This window comes from Rhinichthys klamathensis, unplaced genomic scaffold (genome assembly GCF_029890125.1).
Source record: "Rhinichthys klamathensis goyatoka isolate OS25496 unplaced genomic scaffold, OSU_Roscu_1.1 h1tg000005l_1, whole genome shotgun sequence".
NCBI classification, from domain to species: Eukaryota; Metazoa; Chordata; class Actinopteri; order Cypriniformes; family Leuciscidae; genus Rhinichthys; species Rhinichthys klamathensis.
Window position 1 is genome coordinate 2,053,429 of NW_026606558.1, and position 22,685 is coordinate 2,076,113.

Here is a 22,685-nt window from a genome sequence, read left to right on the forward strand (position 1 = left end):
TATGTCTTTTTGTAAGTGGAACATCTTCTGATAGCTCTTTCTTCTGTGGAACAAAGAAGAAGATGTTTTAATGTTTTAACTATTTTTGTTTGTACTGTGAAAGCCAGCGGGGTCTAAAACAACATTGTATGGACAAGAAAAACCCCACTGTGACAGGTTTCAAAATCTCTTTTGTGTTCCACAGAAGAAAGACATACAGGTTTGTAATGACATGAGGGTGAGTAAATGATGACCAAATCAAAAAATTTGGGTTAACTATCCCTTTAATCTTTCCACTTTATTATTGTAATCAAACGGAGAAATCAGTTCACTACATGAAGTTCTTATGGTTGTATCGTACCAATGGCAATACAGCCACAACTCATGTATTGCAGCGGAGCAGTGACAGTAGGATTTAGTGCTGTGGCGGCCAATTTCTTCCATAAATTAACCTGTAAGTCAATAACTACAATTGAAAAGAGATTTGTCAAGAGCATCACCGTAAATCTGCGTTGAGCTCCCCCAGAGTGCTCTTTTTCTAGCTTCTCGTATTGTGATTTTGACTATAGGGTGAATTCAGTTAAACCGGCCACTTTTGACAGCATCAAAGCCACTATCTAGGAATGTTCTCGAGCACATTTAGCAGAAATCAGTGGGGATGGTTTGTAATAGTGCATTTTCCCTACCAACCTCCCTGTAGCCAGTTACCCATGGTTACAGCAAACTGCGATCCCTATATATCCCATTAGGCCTCTGGCTCCTGATGTTGCCATGGTGCCATCATCATCTCCCTAAGCTTGTTTCCTTAGATGCCTGAAGGCTTTAATCAAATGGAAACCCAATATGGGGTCACATCCATGTCTTCATTTCTTTCACGCCTCCTCTGAGCCCTTAAGTCGGCTGACCCAGAAGTGTTCAATTATGTTAAATGTCTATATAATAAAAGACAAATACTTCTTCTTAGGCACCCACCCAAAGCCAGATGATTTTTGTCTTGAGTCCCTTGAAGCATAAAAGAGAGAAAATTAATTGAGAATTTCTAATCCTCAGTAGAAATAAGGCAGACTTGCTTGATTGCCACAGCTGAATGTGGGGGTGTGAGGCGCTATTTTGAATAAACTCGTCTCTTCTCTTCTCTTCTCTTCTCTTCTCTTCTCTTCTCTTCTCTTCTCTTCTCTTCTCTTCTCTTCTCTTCTCTTCTCTTCTCTTCTCTTCTCTTCTCTTCTCTTCTCTAATGAGTGATATAACGAGCAACAGAGCACTTGAGCATTCTAAATGTCACTTTTCTTTTTACCATGTATAAAATATTGTGTTGATAAGAGCCGCAAGGAAGAAAAAGCTGGTCACTCCACTGGCATATGATCAGTAATTGCTTTTTGATTTAAGGAACGTCCTTCTCCACAATGTTAAATCATAATTTACTCATTCTCATTCCAAACCTGTATGACTTTCTTCTATGGAACACAAAAATATGTTTTTTTTTTGGACCCCATTGACTTTCATTGTATGGACAAACTGAACTGCGTGTAGAACTGTTCTTTAAAATATATTTTGTGTTCAGAAGAAAGAAAATTCTCTGAGTTTGGAACATCATAAGGATTAGTAAATTATCATTTTTGGGTGAACTATACCTTTAACCCCACCTGATCCCACCAAAAGCATGCTGGAAATTGGAAATCTTTTGCCCAGTTTCAGTAATGCTATGTTAATTCCAACCTGAATTATTCATTTAGTCTCATTGCAAATGGATTAAGTAAACTTTAATTTTACTAATTTAAATGGATTGAGTGCCATTAAATTAAGTTGTGACAGAATGCTGTATAATTGCGTTGCATTAGCTCATTTTAATTAAGTCAACTAATTTTTTGAGAGCAGGGTGAAGTTCTTTTCTTAAAATCTTTTCACACTTTACAAATGTAAGAGTATGAGCTTGATGGGGGGAACAACTGTATAATTAGTTAGCCATGAGGTATTCTTTTATTTTACACCTTTTAAGAGGATTTTGAAACTTTGTAAGGTCATCTTGGATAGTGTACCAGTACTGCCTTCTTTGTTTAGAGATCTTTTTCTCTAATTTAATAGGCAATTTCTTCTCTTAACAATTTATTCTTCTGCAGAATGTGAAAGATAATAGATATTGATAGGAAAGTATTTAGAGAGATAAGTTTCACCCTTTAACAACCTTTCTCCAAGGAAGCTTTTAGAGTAAAACTCTATCCAGGTTACATTAAAAGATGTTCAGCACGCCCAATGAAATGTACACAATAGAAAGGATAAACCACCTACTGACTTTATATCCGATCCTTTGCTGATGTTAAATGTTAAACTGTTTTTTTCTAATGTGTATTATAGGGCCGCACAATATATAGTTTCAGCATCGATCTTCACCAGTCATCTGGTGAAATTGTTTTCATATCGCAATACAAATCGTACAAAAACAAAATATTGCAATGTCATTTTTTTCCAATATCGTGCAGCCCTAGTGTATTAGCATTTCAACTTATACATTTTATCAGGAAATCCCCTGTTATAATTTTTTACATTTTTAGGGTTTAAGCCAGTTTTTTTTTTTTTTTTTTATAATCCCTTAGCACTTCTGGCGATCATGAATCTTCTCTTCTAATAATTAGCCGACTGCAGCATTGAGCTGCATATTCATCATCATACTGCAGTCTGCATTACATTAGAGATAGGATTCATGGACTTTATTGACCACAGAACAGGCTGAACTTACATTAGTCGCCTGGCAGACTCTTCATCCTTGACTGATGGCATTGCTTTGAATGGTGCAGTACTAATAGAGCCCCACCCATTTCCCAATGGCCCAAATATACACTCAGTCATACTCAAAGACAAACTGAACCAATCTCCATTTTTGAAAAATGCATCTAACACTCTTCTGAACTGGCCCTTTTGTCTGAGAGGCAGAAAATGATGCTTGCTGTTATTATAACCTGGCACCATCAATGAGAGCGGTTCACTTTCCAGCTCAAACTACCGTATAGTGAGAGTTTGGGGCACGTTACATAGGAAAAGACATTCAGTTTTGGTTATAGAATTGCAAGCCAAAATTCATTTAGGATTCATTTAGACCTTCAAAGTTTAAACAGTTCATGAACGCGTCAAATCGAATGGGGCATTGCGATGCAACGCACTATAATACCGTATCATCATGCTCTCGTTCAGAAAGACAAATGTACCCGTTTATAATGTTTACTTTGACGTGTCCAAAAAATATTCCGGTGCATATACAGTATGTTGGATGAGTTTATTATAATCGAGACACTTGCATTTGACAGATTGTTAGCCTGCTCAGTTGCTTACTCATGACACATAGCAATACAGCTAAAAGTATTCCTAATATGATGGACCTTTTATTGAAAGTAGCCTACTTTTACCCATTGAGACATGCAAGCACCTGTAATAGCTGTATTTATAATGTTTGAGTTAGGGGATGCCCGACATGCGAAAGGGGTGTTTACTAAAATATGTCGTTGTAATTCTGCTAGGTGCCACTAGTGTCTCAGAAACGAAATACTTCACCTTTAAGTGACAATGTTGTGAATGGCTTTAATTGTCATTCCTTACTGTGGTTGAAAATGACTCAGAGGTGGGTGATATGACCAAAATATATTTACCACGATATAAGTAGTTAGACTGAAAGAAACTAATCAGAGTGTGTTGGTTTTACATGCCTTTTAGGGGTGGGTTTATCTGAAATAGTTGATACTACAATAATAGTTGTAGTGGGAAAAATGTATTCAGTCAGTTCATGGTCTGTTGTACAGAAAACTCGAAAGAAATTAACACAAATGTGTGGAGGAGACTTTGTGATCAGAATTTATGCCTGGTTAAATGTTAACCAGACATAAGTACAGATTATTTCACAGACAATTTCCTGGCAGACTGGTGCACTTTTACTTCTGGAAATTGCATAGAAGCCAGTCAATGAGATTGGAACTGCAGGTTTTCAGATATTGCTTGCTAGTTTTGTGCGCAATAAACATCAGACAGTGAACAAACTGTTAGTGGTCTGACCGTGGGCAAACCTTTTGAGACCTGGTCTTTATCGGTCTTCCTGGAAACAAAGCTGCCGTGATGCCAAACCCCCTCATGGAAGAAGCTGTCATGTTTACAACTGTGACAATGAGTGCTCATCAGGATCAACTAACCTAAAAAGTATGTAAAGTTCGTAGCGCCGTTGTTGAAGTAAACTTTAACTACGTTATGAATAATTTATTAGATGAATGCTCTTCTGTTATCGTAGGGACATTGACTTTACATTTTTCCACCCCTAAACATGAACAAAACGAACTGTGATTGGTTGCTTTGCATGTTGATCAGATGTCCTCTTTGGGCGGTCCTTGGCCAATGAAAGCTGCAATGGAGTCCAGACCTTCTGCCGTCGGTCTAAAGGTCTTGACACTCGAGACTGCTTGAGACCTCATTTCTTAACAAAAAGTGTATTACTTTCTCTATGTCTGTTTCTCTTGAGAAGGTTGTTGGGTTGGTGCAGAGCTACAGTACTTCTGAGAGCTTTGCTTTGGAGATTTGGAGATTTGTAGCCCTCGCTTCTCTGTGCTAATGCACTTTTCTGGTGGCTGGGTCACACTAATAGGATTTCCATGTGAAATGCCCACTCAGGCAGCTGAGGTTAATGACTCATTTGAATGAATTGTGATTGAATCAGATTTGTTAGATGAAGCATTAATTGATTCTGTCAGTGGTGCCGGGGATTAGGATTCACTTTTATTCAATCAGATTCTGGATCAGTTCTCATACGGCCATCCCTTATCTTCTCCACAGAGACAGGGTGCAGTGGGCTAATGCATGTGGCGCATTAGCTGGTATCTTCATCACGACGAGTTTAAACATTGCTCCTTAATTGTTTGCATGTCATTTGTTTGATGGGGATTTTGTTTTTGAGTAATCATGTAACGTCTACAGTATGTGTTTGCACATCAAATCGTGTTATTTTACTGCCAAAGTTTACGTTCTGCTCATGTGAGTTTGCCCCATGAGATTGTTTTCTTCTTTGTTTCAGAGCTAAACCCAGTAAGATGCTGCCCAAGAGCTTGAGCATGTTGTACAGTCTCAGCAACACCTATTTCTAATTTGGCTCACTGTGCACAATTACACTTTTAGCAAAACACGTTTGTGCTGGAGACATATGGAAGTGGGAGGATGAGTTGGGTAAATGTTTAGCATGTGCTGATGGGTCCTCTCATGTCGCCATCACACTATTCGGACATATGGCTGAATTAAAACCCGACGGACTACAAACAAAGGTACTTGGTGTCCACCGCAGACAGACAGGCAATCTGAAGGAAGATAGATTAAATTATGCTTTGACAGACAGGCTTACTGTGAGACAGGCAGGTAGGGCTAGTTTTTTCCATGTTGATTGATGTCACAGAGCAAGAGAAGCTGACAGGCCTGTGAAAGGCTCTTTTACTGTTCATCCATCATTGCTGACTGGTGTCTTTTGGACAGGCCAGAGGGAGTGTGCGACTTTCATTTTAGTTTAGCTTTTGAGTTTATTACTGTTTTGGCAATGGAGCGGGCGGACAGTGCAGGTTTATACGGTCTTACTTCAGACTTCTGCTTCTGCACCCCAATAATTTCCGGCATCATTACGCTATGAGAAAAAGGGTCACGGTATATACTCTGTGATTTTTCCGATGCGGAAAGGACATGTTTTTTTCCAGCAGGAGGTTGTTTATAACCATGAGCAGAATCGCAATGACAAAATGAGCACTGGGCAATGAAAAGTAATACTTTTCTTCTACAAGGTGAACTGAAATGTGTGTGGATCAGGGGTATTTTCTCAGATTTTGCCAAATTTGACCACAAATTGTTAACATTTTTCCAAGGAACTTTCCAGAAGAGCCTTAAAACTACTTTTCAAAAGCTTGTTGTTAATATCAATTATTATCAATCAATGTAAAAATGTTTAAAAGCATAAACACATTGAGCCTTGAATATCAAATATGTAAATGGTTTTACATGACTTTAATGTAAGGATGCACAATATCTCTGATTCTGTTAGATAACAGTCGATATGCTGGCCAATATTTGATATTTAATTGTTCATGCTCATTTCCAATCACTATTTGCATTTAGATGTCCTTTACTGTCATCTAACACTCACTCAAAGTTAATCTTTAAAACACGTAACATTTAATAACACTGCTAAATGTAGGTTAATTATGAACAACCATTTTAATACTGTACATTATAATATTGTGATGCCTAAATTCACTTGTAGCTTTTAATTTTTTTTTTTTTTTGTCAAAATAGAATGAAATGGTATATAATTTTAATCGATAATAGGTGGTGACATAATTACCTTTTATTGTATTGGCCATAAATTTAATATTGATGCATTCCTACTTTAAAACCGAAACTGTGTAAACCTCATATGTAATTGGAAGATGAATTTACATTGGGTTAAAAACAAACAAACGCAGAGCCTCCTGATTACAGAAGTCCCCCACATGCCACTGGTGTGGATCGAGAGCTGAAGATAGGCTGGGGAAAGAGAAAAACAGAATGAAAGAGAAAAAAATAAGGGCAAGCGCATGTACGCGTATTAAGACATCTCAGATCCCTCAGAAAGTCTGCTCCTGTTCTTTTGGTTACCATGGCAACATGTACCCCAGTTCTCCCCGAAATGCACTGGGAGATGAGAGATGGGAAGAGACGTGTTTGTAAGGAGGTGCTAAGATGTGCCGGGGCCATTGGTTGTGAAAAGTGCTAATTGCCTCAGTTTCATAGGAAGTAGCGAGATCTGTGACAGTGTCCAGTCCCTGCAGGCTCTTGCCTTCCTACACACATTAACTAAAACTTCACCTCTTGGTCCATTTCCACATCCCCAAACCCCTTACCCAGCTCTCAAGACAGAGGAACATTGTCTATTTGATTTCCTCGTCACCAAATTAAATTTCCACTCTTAAAGACAATTTATGTTGTCTATAAAGATAAACCATTTCTGTCCATCAAGCAGCATTGCTGTAGCCCAATGCCTTTCCCATCTACATTCTCACTGCAACTGGACTGGTTTATGTGCCAAAGTCCGCATATCTCTGGAGAATATAATGGTGACATAGAAAAGATGAAGAGAGAAGAGAACATTATGCCTGGCCATTACATGAAGTATAATCCATCCGTCTACACTCAGTCAGAGGCAGCTAGAGGCAACGATGTCCTCTAAAAGAGATATATCGCAGTGGTCAATAGTTGTACATCAAATGACTAGTTGAATCTTTTTTTTATATATAATAAAGGGACACTATGCAGAATTTTTCTTTTACTGTTTGTAAACACAACATTCAGACTTGGCCCCTCCTCGTGGGTGGAACACCAGGCAAAATAATAAATAATTATGTGTTATCATTAAAACATAACAGTGCCTAGTAATCTGCCGAGTTACAGATACAGTCAATAAAGCAATAGACAGGAGAACATGGGTGATAAAGTCCCCTCTCACATGCACTGCGACCCGTAATCCGCTGGAGCGACACATGCACTGACCAAAGGCTGCAGCCCAGCTCACGAGCACAGCAACTCAAGCAGAAAATAAGAAAATAGACTTTATTTTTAAAGGGATAGTTCACTCAAAAATGAAAATTATGTCATTAATTACTTACACTCATGTTGTTCCAAACCCGTAAGACTTTCGTTCATCTTTGGAACACAAATGAAGGTCTTTTTGATTAAATCTGAGAGATTTGTGTCCCTCCATTGACAGGTAATCAACTGACACTTTAATGCTTCAAAAAGTTCACAAAGAGATCGTAAAACTAATCCTTATTAATTTAGCGGTTTAGTCCAAATTAGTCAGAAGACACGATCACTTTATATGATGAACAGATTTAATTTAGACAAATCGTGATTTGGAATAAATCGCTCAATTCATATGGATTAGTTTTATAATCTCTTTATGAACTTTTTGAAGCGTCAAAGTGTCAAGTTACGGTATGTAGTTGTCAATGGAGGAACAGAAAGCTCTCAGATTTAATCAAAAAGAACTTCATTTGTGTTCCGAAGATGAACGAAAGTCTTACGGGTTTGGAATGACATGAGGGTGAATAAATGATGACAGATTTTTTATTTCTGGGTGAAATAACCCTTTATAATGCTACTATACTAAACTCTACATAGTGCACTTTTAAATACAACATTGATAATAAGGAATTTTTCTTGAGCACCAAATCAGCATATTAGAATTATTAAAAAAACAAATCTGAAGATAGCTAAAATAGAAAACAGTTTCAAAATGTAATAATATTTTACAATATTACTCTTTAAAAAAAAAAAAATAATAATAATTGCAGCCTTGGTGAGAATAAGAGACTTTTTACTCTCCCCAAACTTTTAAATGGTAGTGTATATGTACAGTATTCATTTCTAGTACTTGCAAGGCAGTAAAAGAGTATTGTTAAAGTTTCAAATAAGCTTTGGTTCTGTGTAAATGAAAAGCTGCCGTTGTCATGACACTCTTTGTAATGACTTTGCACTTTTAAATCCCACTGAAAGGCCATTTACATTATCTGGAAAGATAAACCATTTCTGTCCATCATGCAGCATTACAGTTGCCCACCTGCAGTTTAGGTGAGGGCAGCAATTCTGAGGTAATTGCACAGCAGGACTGTTCACTCTCTTAAATAGCTCTGCAAGAAAATAAAAATCTTTCTTTCTAACCAACATCATGCAAATAAAGATCATCGACATGAAATGCTAGTTGTATATAGGATTACTTTGTCAACCCAACCCAGTGCAGAGAGGTTTATTGACTCATTAAAATCTATTACAGGCATAATGTTACTGTTACGCATCAGCTGTCATCAGAGCACAATGGTGAACGTAGAAACTGGGGAAGTATGTCTGTTTCCTGAGCTTGCACTTCTTCCAGAGGAAAAGATAAGAAAAGTGGGTCACTGCCTAATTATGGGCTGGGTTCCCCGTGCTCCTCAGCCTTGCATAAAAATGGGGGAAAGACAGAGACACACTCCATGGAAGAGCTATGGTTCACAGAAAGATCTGCTTTTGATTTTGCTTCCCTTCCGCCTTCACTTTCTAACTGTGAGTGAGGCATGTGATGGTGACAGACAGAATGAGAACATTATGGAGGTAAAGAAAAAACACAAAGGTAAAGAGACAGTAAAGTGCAGAATGGTTAAAGGTCATGTGCATTGCTGTGTGTTGTTGTTGTTCAAATAGAACTGCATTGACAAGCCAGGACTGGTTCCTATTTCCAGTAAAAGCTTTTGGATTTTAAAACTACAATCCAATAGTTTCTTTGGAAATAGTAATTGGCTGCACCTACTTTCGTATTGTATTTCGGCTTCAGTTTGTCCAATAAGTGCAGTTATTTCTTCAAGGACAAATCCAGGGTGATGAATATTTAATTTCAGCCGGCATTGACTGCATTTGAGACTCCTATTTGTAACACCCCCCCTTCCCTTCCCTTCCCTTCCCTTCCCTTTTCTCACCACCCTTCCCCACAGAGGAAGTCAATACAATATTCTTCTAGTAGCCTTCTATCTCTCTTTACTGGTGATGCTTGAAAAAATGTCCATACACATCTATACAGTTACCATGAGGATCTATATATTAAAGTCAGTAAGAATTTATACATAAGAAATTAAGGGACACATTAAATTGATCAAAAGTGGCTGTAAAAACTTCTATTTCTATTAGGTTGTTCTTTTGAACTCTGAATTTATCAGGAAAAACTGAAAAATGTATTATGGTTTCCACAAAAATATTAAGCACCACAACCACAATTGTTATCACCATTGACAATAAGAAGAATTGTTTCTTGAGCAGCAAATCAGGATATTAGAATGATTTCTGAAGGATCATGTGACACTGAAGGCTAGAGTAATGATGCTGAAAATTCATATTTTCCATCACAGGAATAAAATTATATTTTAAAATGTATTCAAATAGAAACGTTATTTTAAATTGCAATAATATTTCATAATATTACTGTTTTTACTGTATTATTGATCAAATAAATACTATGGTGAGCGTAAGAGATTTCTTTCAAAAACATTAAATCTTACCAACACCGAACTTTTGAACGGTAGAGTGTGTATATACACTATATGGACAAAAGTATTGGGACACCTCTTAATTACTGTATTCAGGTGTTTCAATCAGACTCATTGACACAGATGTATAAAATCAAGCACCTAGCCATGCAGTCTGTAAAAAAATGAGTCGCTCTGAAGAGCTCAGTGAATGCAAGCATGGTAGCAGCTACTGTGATAGAATGCCACTTTTGCAATTAGTCAGTTTGTGAAATTTCATCCCTGCTAGATATTCCTTGCTCAACTGTAAGTGGTATTATTGGAAAGTGTAAGCGTTTAGGAACAGCAGAAACTCAGCCACGAAGCAGAAGACCACATAAAGTCACAGAGCAGGGTCACCAAGTGTGTAATGGTCACCAACACTCTGCTTATTCTATAGCTGAAGAGTTTCAGACTTCCACTGGCATTGAAATCAGCACAAAAAACTGTGCGGCGGGAGCTTCATGGAATGGGTTTCCTTGGCCGAGACATCACACTTCTCTGTTTGGCAGTCTGATGGGCGAGTCTGGGTTTGGCAGATTCCAGGAGAACTTTACCTGCCTGACTACATTGTGCCAAACTGTAAAGTTTGGTGGAGGAGGGATAATGGTATGGAGCTGTTTTTTAGGGGTTGAGCTAGGTCCCTTACTTCCAGTGAAGGGAAATCTTAATGCTTCAGCATACCAAGACATTTTGGACAAGGCTGTGTTTTCAGCTTTGTGGGAACAGTTGAGCAGTTTGTTTTTTAGAATGCTATTTCATTACAGTCCCTGTTGGTGTAATGGTCAGGAGTCCCAATACTTTTGTCCATATAGTGTATATGTATGTACAGTATGTATTAGAAATTGAATAACCAAATACATTATGTTCAGAGTAGTAAAAATTAAATTACTTATTACAATTATGTATCAAGTTCTGCATAAAGAATGGCACACTAGGCTTACTCATCTTGATGTGCGTCTATAGAGAGCATAAGCATTCATCTGCAAAGAGTGACAAATAGCTACATGTATAAAGAAATTGTGCAAAAAAAAACCTTAGGTGGAGATGGTTTGGGCATGTATCATGTTAATTACTAACTGTGGGCTCTCATTTCCTCATTAAGAACATTATTAACATAAGAACGAGGATTAAGAAAAAATTAATGTGCGTACACACTTAAATCCATCAATTTTATGTGAGAGCATTTTCTTTGCACACTGGGCTATTAATAAAAATGTTTCGTTCACATGTTAGTGAATGAGAGACATATGAGTGTATGGAACTCATATATAGGTGTATTTTGATTTTAGACATAAAAAAATTATTCAGATTGTACTTGTGATGCTGTGACTAACAGCAGCCTGTTCTACCTGTTAAGATGTAGTTACAAAAATACCCATGGTGCTGATACACAGTTCTGTCTGGTGTGTTAAAAATGAATGAGGCGTGCAGCTAAAATCTCTTCTCTTCCCCCTGCAGATGATGGAAAACTCTCCCTTGATGAGTTCCAGGCTTTCTTCTCTGATGGGACTCTGAATGAAGAGGAGTTGGAAAAACTGTTTCACACCATTGACTCTGATAACACCAGGTGATTACAGACACACACAACTCTCAATACACATTCAGTGAACAGATCTCAGTCACAATAGAAGACACAACACAACTCTGATTGTATTAAATAACGATCTAGGATGGCTTGAAGGTGAGTAAATAATGGGATAATTTTCATTTTTGAGTGAACTATTGCTTTAAAGTAATCAATAGATTCATATTTGTACACATTTAGCAAAAATACAGCTTGTCTGGAAATTACACAAATAAATATGGCTGGCAAAAAAATTGTTAATGGTAATAATTTTATTATGGATTTTTAACATTTTAAGATTAAAAGTCTGGTTCTATGTAATAAAATTCACTTGCTGGGACAAAATTATCCGTATTTGGAGAAACTGCTGTACAATCTTTGGAAGTTGTAGGGTAGATGTCTTCTATGTACCATGGTCGTCAAATCTTGTTTCCAAATTTAACCTCTTATTATAGTTAATGGTTTCTCAGGAACCAGGCAGAAAAATGAGGCAGATTTCATTTTGATGGATATAATGATGGTTAATGGACAGCAAGAAAAGGGGAAAACCCTTAGACCTTTCAGAACAGCTTATACATTTGCTTCTGTGGGCACCGAACATTGCTTTACTCTCTCTCTCTCTCTCTCTCTCTCTCTCTCTCTCTCTCTCTCTCTCTCTCTCTCTCTCTCTCTCTCTCTCTTTCTCTCTCTCTCTCTCTCTCTCTCTCTCTCTCTCTCTGTCTCAAAGTTTTGTGTTTGGAAAGTGTCTGTCTGTTCTGTCATTGTGAGTACATCTGTCTCATCTATCTGCTGCCATTTCTCTCTCTTTCTTTTCTCTCCCTTTCACACACCCTATTTCTCAGTGTTTGTGTGTATAGGTGTGTGAGTTGGTCTCTGGAGGCAGAGCAGCTCCAGTGTGTGTGTGTGTGTGTGTGTGTGTGTGTGTGTGTGTGTGTTGTCTTTAATCACATTTCAGAATGAATTATGTAAAAAATGAGGAGACGTCTGCAGCTGCTGGGATGCGTTCGCTGCTCTCAGGTCCAACACAGCCTTCTCTCTAAATAATGAACCACCAGAGCCCATAAGGACTGGTGCAGAGAAGGGGATGGACTCTGAGACAAGACGGCTAGATGATGAGATGGGGGAGGGTTGGGAAAGACACTGGGGTGGGGGGTGCTGAGAGAGACTGTGGTGGATGAAGCTCAAATGGAAGAAAGAAAATTGAGAGTGTAATGCATGTCGCCTCTTTGTGCTTGTTTCTCATTTACACTCATGTTGTAGATTTGAAATGAAACATACATCCTTTTGCTTCTTTTGTCCTCTATTTATCTAAATATCGAGCAGATATTCATCATTTTTTACAGGGCTCTAACCATGAACAACTGTGTAAATGTTTTTTTATTTGACATTTAGTTATTTGTGTGGTGTCATGGTTAGCTCCTCCCATTATGAAATCTCATTGGTCAAAAAAGTCAATGCCAATGTCTGTTTGCAAATCATTTTACTTCTTTAATTTCACACATTTGCATATTTTCAGAATTTTATTTATTGAGAATCATTTGGATTGTGAAAAGTGGGCATTACATACCAGAATAGATCCGGACTGAATGCAAGTTTGCTAAAACAGTGCTTTAATAGCTATTGGTTAACATGATTTAGTAGCCCTGGCAGCCTAAGTGTCGTCAGGAAAGTCGTTTGAGGGGAAGAACCAGTGATTATATTTTGATTAAATATTACAAAGACATTTTATTATTTTTAATAACACGCACAGCTGAACCATTCACACTGAGACCTGGAACATGCATTAATAAAGGAAATAGGCTCAATTTCATGTTGACTCCATCCATCCATCCACATACTGGACAGAAAATAATAACACTAATGAAGATGATCACTATATAGCTTATCTAGCACAGTGCTAATGGGTATAAAGTAGACAGGCCACTAACAGAGAATAAGGCTTATAATGTTCACTTAGTATTATACAAAGCAGAGTCTTCTCATCTCTTCTGTCCTCTGCTGATTTGGTACTCTTATGATCACATAGCAGCAGGATACAGTTGTCAGTCCTGTATTTGAGTCTTAATACGTTTGTGTGTGTTGTTCACACACACTACGGTTATTTGTAGAAGAGCCGCTCTTCGATGAACAAATGCGTGTCTACCGTGTGTTGCAGGTTTTTGTGTGTGGTTTCTGTAACTTACAGCGAGATATGACCTGTGTGTTTCATCTAAAGGTTCCAGATCCAATCACTGTCCACCTTTACACCGGAGCTGCTCCCATCAGTTTTGTGTTCTCAATGCAACTCAAATGCTGTCATTTAATGAAGATTTGACTGATTAACTGGTGGCTCGATTGGACTCTTGTCATGTTAAAAGTGATACGACTTTTCAGTTTTATGGATGTCGCCATTTTTTATATTACTTTGGTCACTGTCGCTATGATTACTGGTAAGAGAATACAGGCTTGACTCCCGTTGCACAAATGCATGTTCATACAGACAGTATTCAAGACCCTGCTGTAAGTTGCTATGTGATCAGGACATTTTGAGACTTTTACACCAGTAAATGCGGTTGTCAATCTCAAAAACTGACAGTGTAGCCTGTTTGACAGGCAAGGCGTCGAGAGCTCAGTACCAGTGAAAGGAGAGAAGATTGTTTCCCATGTTAACTCTCAGTGCCCACCCTACACTTGTAAATGTCATACTGTATATCTTTTTTTTATGCATCCTTATACTGATGCCATCTCCATTTTAACAAGTGAGGGAAAGTATAAAGAATTGAGCGATTAGAAGTGCAAGAGCATCCTAGGAGATGGGATGAATCCCCGAAATGGCAACAGGAATCAGTAAAATAATGGTTTTCTATAGCTTGTTTCTTTTGCCAGTATGAGTAGTTTTTGTAGCATTGTATATCGCAGCAGAGTAATTTTTATATGAATAAAAAAATTCAGTCAATTAAATACTTTGAAATGTTAGATACTTTACCTCATTTGATTGTTTTTTTAATTTGATTTTTTTATTTAGATATGATAGATGGTAACTACTGGCAATAGAACAAAATACATAACCAACTAGTGTATTATATTTTGTATAACACTTGAGTTATACACAAATTACTTAAAACATTAAATCTAATATCAAACAGATAAACATTATATTCAATTTTTGCTTCTGTCCATTCATCAGTTCATATTTCATTCTGTTGAAGCTGGTAACTTTAAGGTCTGCTGAGGATCTTGTTTCAAAAATAACATATGCTTAAGTTTTTTGTATTGTATTGAGTATCCATGTAAATATATAGATAGTTTAGTGAGTTTCTTTTTGCCCTCTGATGTAGGACATAATATAATGTGTGATTTACGCTGGATTTTCCCCTCTGTTTCTTATCCCTTTCCTTTCCTCCCTCTTCTGTTCTGTCTTTCTGTATGCTACCCATTTCCTGTGATGTGTTAGTAATGTCGACACCAAGGAACTATGTGGTGAGTATCAGAAAATAAACTGTCAGTTTGTGTTAGTGACAACGAATTGAATATGCTTTGCAAACAAGCATTTTTATTTGAATACAGTTGTGTAGTATATTTATTGATTAATAATGTATGGACCACCAAGCAATATTAGTCTAGTCATTCAACCTAGTGTCAGTTACAACATAAGTCAATGGATTGTGCTCAATTTCTGTTTTGTAATATTTTGGCCAATTTTGTTTTGGAGGCAATTTTGTTTTTGCTTCCATGTTTTCAGTCTCCCATGGAGAAAATATTTCATAATTCAGTTCTGCCTCATCTCTCTCTGTTCATCAGACTACTTTGCCAACCACATGGGAGATTATGAAGGTGTGCTGGCCTCCCTAGAGACACTCAACCTGGCGATTCTCAAAGCCATGGACTTCACCAAGAAGGTTAGTAATGTGCCCAAAACTGACTAAAGTGTGTCTCTGCCTCAGTGTATCTCTCCTTCTACGTTTTTGCCAATACATGGTCCAAAAACATACATTCAGATTTTTGAAAACATGCACATTTTTATTAAAGCATTGCTGCTTTAGCTCTGCTCCCAAATCATAGCTTGTATCAGATGTGTCTTTGGGGGTCTATAAAGAGAAAACCATCTCCTATAAGAATAGTACAGTAAATCCCTCCTCAGATGAGGAATAGATATTGAGAGGGGAGTGTGAGCATGTTAATGCAGTCTCTCCTACTCGTCTAAATATAACCGCTCGTTTCAAAGCTTGGCTTGCATATTCTGTTTGTGGTTTTCTTCTCATTAGCAAGCTGGTGCTCAGTTAGACAGGGCTGCAGATTACTGAGCTGTGGCCATCACAAATATGTGCCTCTCTCTTCCTTTCCGTTTCTAACCGAGAGTGTAATCTGATTTATCGAAGAGATTAAAACCCAGTCTCTTTCTGTTTTTTCCCCCCCTCCAGCTCGTCTTGTATCAATCTTTGAGCGTATTCCTCCCTCCTCCTTGTATTTTAAACTTCCCACCGGCACGCTGGAGAATGTAATTGATGTTACTAAGGTCCTTGTTAATACTGCAGGTTAGGGTTCTTAAATACCTGGATGAGTGATAGTTGTAAAAATAATCTGTCCCAAAACAAACTGAGTTTACTCTTTAAAAATATATGGCCCATTTGGGGTACAGTTATTAGTGTTTGTTTCGTCTGTGTGCGTGTAAGCTTTACAGCGATGGATTCTGGGATCCAAGACACTCTTAAACACTTGTGTTTTAATGTGGCTGGCTGATTGCAAACAAACCTTCATTGATTTCGCAAAAGCAAATTATTACACCCTGTGATTCATCACTACCCCTACATTTGCATTTCTGTTCTCGACAGGTGATTTCTTACCAAAGCCACTCACAATTACACAATTTTCTCTTTGAATTCTCCTTTCTTTTGCAAACGCAGCAATGCTCTGCTTGTGTTTTTGCATCTTCAGGCATAAGATTCTTACCTGAGCATAATGTAAAGTTTTTAGACTGTGTAGATGTATGTTGATGGGGATGCAAAGGGTAGTTACTCTCTGTATTTTTACACCTTTCAAAGTTAATGTGTTTGAGATATTATTTAATCTGTTTAATGCAATACCGAATTTTATATTTTTACGGTTTCATTCTTTCTAAAAACTTGTTAGAGATTATGAGATTAATCTATTATTCTATTGACAGCCTTAGTTTTTAATGGTAAGAAACGTTTTTTTTATTTTATTATTTTAGTGAGTAGTTAAACGATGCACAAAATTGTCATGTTCTGTCGGAGTTTTCGTTCACTTGTTACCATGGTTTCTAATTAGTTTTGCACCTGTTCCTTGTTATGTTGATTATTCTTTGTGTCTGGGGCCATTTACATGACACCATTTTTTACTAAATACTGAAAACTGTTTATGCGTTTTGGCCATTCATTTACATGCCTGCGGCGTTTTGGGGGCCTGAATACAGAATACTGCGTCACACACCTTCTCTGGATTTATGCTACACAGCCCGTGACAATAATAACTTAATACAAATGATATATATAATTTTATTTAATCAGTATTTTTGGCTTTAGTTCAAAAACAATATAAATTATTTTATATTTTATATATTTTTTTTAATTTTAGAAATATGTTGTCTTTAATAATATCACACTTAATAATGTTTTTCTTACGCAGTTAAAATGTGTCTTTCTACCGTACATTAATATATATCTGTCATTACATATATCTGTTATCTGTTATCTGTCATTTAGGAAGGGGGTCCCTAATGAAGGGATAATTTTTGAGGGGTCTTTTGTTTGAAAATCATCATTGAATGGAAAGTAAAATGAGAGAAAGAGGATGTTTTTTAATATCCAAGGCTGTTGTTGTTTTGTTTAATAAGAAAAACAAACATACTGTCGCAAGAAGCACAAGTTGCATGTTACAAACTAATATACTGTACATAATTCTGTCATGACAACTCTCGGGAGATTGGTATTGTAATAGAGATTGGCAATGCATATGGCAATGTTAATGTATTTGGTCTTGGCAGAATAGATCTGCTACACTGCTGCTGCTGCAGAGCAAGTACAGAGACTTCTACTGCCAATACATACAGTCAATGCTGTGTGCATATAAGACATCCTGCTGCTGCTGCTGCACATGTAAGACATGAAATAACCCCATAGCAGATCTATACAGGTGGAGCTGGGGAAGGTGGAGGGTTTCTGAAAGCGCGCTGCAGACTGCTAACAGCAGCACTACTGGTATTTGTTTGAATGTTGAGGCGGAGCTCAATTGCCGCTGATGCAACAACCAATCAGCTGTGCAATGTAGATAATTACGTGATCGCTATTCGCTACTAAATGAGTTAGACCTATCAGCCTGCGCCATCTAGAGTTTCATGACAGAACTAGGAAATCAATAAGGTGACACTCAAACACTCAAACAAAAACAACAAAGCAGCTCTTCATAAGGCCTGTAAATGTTTTCCTTGTTGCACTGGATGTGTTTGTGTATGAATGTGTGTATTTGAGTCGATGAGATGGAGACAGACATTGTCATCGCAGTAGTAGTGGTAATGTGAAATCTACCAGATGCTGTGCAAAGTGTTAGTATAACAGCAACTGTCATCTAATATACGGGGTAGTAGCAAAACCACAGGCTGCCTCTCCTGCAATGAAGATGGCATTGTTGCAGAATATATTGGGACTGAGAAATCCTAGGAGATCAGTATGTTAAAGATCTAGGAATGTTGGCTTTTAACAGCTACTCAAAATTAAGTAATATCTCACACTTTACATTGTCATTTACATTCAGACAAAACGTGACCAGTTAGTTTGTGTGCTTTTTATCTGCCAACAAGAATAGTGGCATCCAGCTTTGTCTGCTGCCTGCCAAGTAAAGCACGGACTGGACACAGTATGTGAGTGGATTGGAGTGACAGCAGCTTTCTGTAATTTTTTATATCTGTAAAAAAAATGTTTTATCTCTCTCTCTCGACATGAACCTTTGACATTACACTGAGTTACATAGACTACAGCTTTTGTTTATCCACTTTCTTCTCCATTACTGCCACGTCTCTGGAGATTCAAACCCTTCCACTAGCTGAGTAGCAGAGCCATGATGTCTGTCTGATAGCGAATAATCAGATGTCCTTAAATCAAAGAGATGTTTGCCACAGGCACTGCTATTGATAAGTGTTGTGTTGATTCCTCTCACACCTCTTCATTACTCAAAATATAGTGCTCTGTTCTCTGGAAAAGGTTAAAGGCTGCTGCTAATTATTAATGTAAATGTGTTTTTTCATACAGCCCATGAAATATTCATGTTCTTGCACACCAGGCATCAATTTGCACTGTAGCTTATGTGCAGTTTAAGTTGTGTGATCATGTGTATGGAGGGACACGCTTCTAGTGTAACAATGGTGGAATTAAATCTGCCTCGTTTCCCAGATGTGTATACTGTGTTAAAGTGCCGTGTATAGACTAGATAATTCTTTTTATGGTCTCTAATAGGATCAGATGCTTTAAATATGCCATGGTGAATTTATCTGAGGTGTAGCCATTGCGGTAAAATCTTTTATAGATTATAGAGAGCAACTTTCCCCCTATTCGCTCAAAGCATTCTGGAATGAACAATATTGCCCTTTTATCAACAATACAGTACAGTCAGGCTATTTTTATGTTTATGTAAATATACCATAACCAATATGCCGAACCAATTTTAAATTATTCTGATTTTCACACATTAGGAACTGTAGAAAAAAATCTGTAGAACAAAAAGAAATGTGTTTAAATATGTAAAAATGTTTTAAATGTATAAGTATTATTTTTACTATTACTATTTACTATTATTTTTATTATGGTTCGCTCCATACTAGCAGAGATCAACTGATATTGCCTTTTTATTAACAATACCGATATAGGTTATTTTTGTTTATGCAAGTATCCGATAACTGATATGCAGAACAAACTTTAAAATATAGTTTTATTCTCAGATTTCCATGCACTGTGATCATCAAAAAAATATTTAAAAATGATATAGCCTTAATAATTGTTTTTTTTTTAAATAAAATAAATATTATCAGAAATAATATTTCTGACTGACACAAATAATTGTGATCAGAAAAAAATAATTAGAAATATATATATTTTTTATTAAATAACTTGAAATAATAATCATTATTATTATTATTATTATTATTATTATTATTAATCCAGTTATTGGTCTGTCTATGTAATGGTTTATTTTGTTCCATAAAAATAGCCACAATTAAACAACTTCTCTCCTCTTCCACACTGCTCACATACTCAATAACTGTGGCTTATTCAATGCACGTTTTTAGCAGTTTGTCTTTTGGGAATGCTTGAAGAATGAAAGATTCCTTCTCTCTGTTTCTGCTCTGTACCTTGCTTCTCATTAAGTCTCTCAACTGCAATTGCTGACATCCCACTGAACAAATGAGCTCAGTATAAGAGCACTGATGTCAGAAAAGAGGACAGCTCTCTCCTTCTATCTCAACCTGTCAGAGCGAGAGAGCAAAGGAAGTAGATCAGAGCCACTGACTGAGACGAAAACACTCGCACACACTGTCAGCGGACTCATGTTATCTGTACATGCAACTGTTTTGTCGTTCGCACATCATCTTGACATTACCGGCTTGCCGCTTGTCCTCCGCATTTTTTTGGGCGAATGGAACAAATCTAAAGCACAATGTTCCGGGGAGCGTACAAAAGACACATCTACAGTACATCTTAATATCAGCTACAGATCACAGATCACACATATAGGCTGCCAGATGGTCTAAATTACATAGTTTCCTGGTGTGCGCTTTCTCTGTCTCTCACAGAATATGCATGATTTATTATTGTTGTAAATATGAAGAATGATACCAATTAAAATGTGCCATTGAAATCTTTTACTACTGCATACTTTGAGATAATTCTTCAACTGACAACATTTCCTGGAAGTCAAGAGATCAAGCAAGCCAGAATAATATGAAGTGCCATACTTAACCAAATCCCATCATGCAAATAAACAACAAAAATAACGGTGGTTGTTTTTCAATAAAGCGCGCAAGGGTCATCATCACCCCTGCCATAGCATGCTAAATTTTAACACATCAAGAACATGTTTTTAATTGGCCATTTAGCAAGTGGAAGTGGCTAAAGCAGGACGCCATTGGAGGGAAGATGATGGGTACAAAAGAAAAGCAAGAATTCATTAAACACATTTCATCTTTCCTTTGCCTGTCCTGCACACACAATTTTAATGAGCTCCTCTCATTAGCTGCGTCTTGGTTAAAGCGCTTGGACTTTGCCCAGACATTCACACACTGTTCCTTTAGCTAAGTCTTCAAACAGAGAGCATTTACTCATCAATTCACTCCCTGTAGTTTGTTTGTTTTTTTCTATCTGAGGATAAGATTTTGTTTTAGCAGTTTAAACAATGACAGAAGTTTCTCATGAATTTATTATCATCTCTTCTAATCGGTCTGTTCAGATACCGGTTTTTTTCGTACTCCGCATGTCTTTCAGCTCATTTCAGCCTACTTCAAGTGACGTGCCATATGTGTGTTTTATCATGCGCTAAAGTGAGCACACTTGTCAGAGGATGAAAAAGCAGTTATTGTAGGACTGTCTGTTGTTTAAAATGTAAATGCAGGAATTCATTAGGATGCCAAGCTGGGAGCTGTCGCGTTTTGAACAGGTTGGCTGTGCTGTGCACTCTGAAGCCTTTGTTTGATGCCAGAGTTGATATTAATGAGCCTGTCACATGGCAAACAGTAATTATGCTTATTGGAAAAGATTTTGGCAGGTAGGGGGTGGACTGGGGACTGTTTTATATCAATTTTCCAGTTCTTTCTAACTTGACAGGATTAGATTGAGGATTGTGGTGGACAGTGTTCGGTTTGGTCTCTGAGGTTCTAAAAAACCGTTTCCTGCCAGCTCTGATTTACTGTAAACCCCTGCAATTCCTGTGACACTGTATGTTAGGCAAATGTTTAAGCCTATGGAGAGCATCAGCTGGGTTTCTTATTCATTGTGGATTTGGAAAGATTTTCTAATGCTCTTGAAAGAAGTCACTTATGCTCACCAAGGCTGCATTCATTTGATCTCATATACAGTAAAAACAGTTATGTTGTGAAATATTATTATTATGTATTTGTTTTCTATTTGAATTATATTTTAAAACACAATTTATTGCTGTGATGGCAAAGCTAAATTTTTCAGCATCCAATAATCCAGTCTTGATCACATGATCCTTCAGAAATTATTCTAATGTGTTTATATTCCTTTTATCATCAATGTTGAATGAATTAATTCTTTGATGAATAGAAAGTTCAAAAGAATAACATTTATTTGAAATAGATTTTGTTGTAAAGCTGTAAATGACTTTACTGTCCGTTTTGATCATTTTAAAAGGCATCCTTGCTTAATAAAAGAAAAGTCTTATCTTACTGACTGACTCCAAGCCATGTATATATGAGAATATTTTGCAATAAACTTAAATATGTTGCCTATAATCTATGATAACAGGCGCTTCATGAAAGTCAAAACAAAAAAAAACTTCTTTTTTTTTTAGTCACATTCTGTCCTATACCAAAACAGCTTTGTTTATTGTATTTCTTGATAATTTCCATGCTGAAAAGAGAAGTTAGTCCCTGAGTCCGAAATCGCATACTGTCTGAGTAGGAACTACATTTGAATTTGAATGTACTAGACTACATGATCGTTAAAAAAGTGTTTAGTATGAATGTGGGTAGTATGTATGAAACTTGGACTTACTACATCCGCCATGTTATTGTCACATAACCTACCACTTGCATTCATAAATCCTCTCCCGTGGCCTCATGGGATAGTAAAGTGTCCATGGAGAGCGCACTCCAGAATCCCGGCGGAAGTATAGTAGGTCATCCAGGGACTTTGCGCCTAGTGTATTGTTTTTCGAATACTATGTATTCGAACTTACTACTTGTTTGCCGGTACTGTTTTTCGCATACTATATAGTAAGGAGGTATTAGATTTCGGACGCAGCGAATCTCTGTGCCTTATTTAAAAATGTTTAAGCTCAATAAGTACATTCTATCATAGACTCATGCTGTGAACATCTGAGGTCCCAAATAGAGG

The 22,685-nt window shown here is 37.1% G+C and overlaps 1 protein-coding gene across 2 annotated transcripts in view; it reads left to right on the top strand.

Moving 5' to 3' along the window:
- The window catches only part of necab2 (N-terminal EF-hand calcium binding protein 2), an 86,069-nt gene that overhangs the window by 22,029 nt on the left and 41,355 nt on the right, over positions 1-22,685 (top strand). For both annotated transcript variants that reach the window (XM_056254850.1, XM_056254858.1), the window contains exons 3-5: positions 11,517-11,625; positions 15,056-15,081; positions 15,403-15,500. In XM_056254850.1, the coding sequence (XP_056110825.1) occupies positions 11,517-11,625; positions 15,056-15,081; positions 15,403-15,500 (233 nt within the window). The remainder of the gene's footprint in view (positions 1-11,516; positions 11,626-15,055; positions 15,082-15,402; positions 15,501-22,685) is intronic.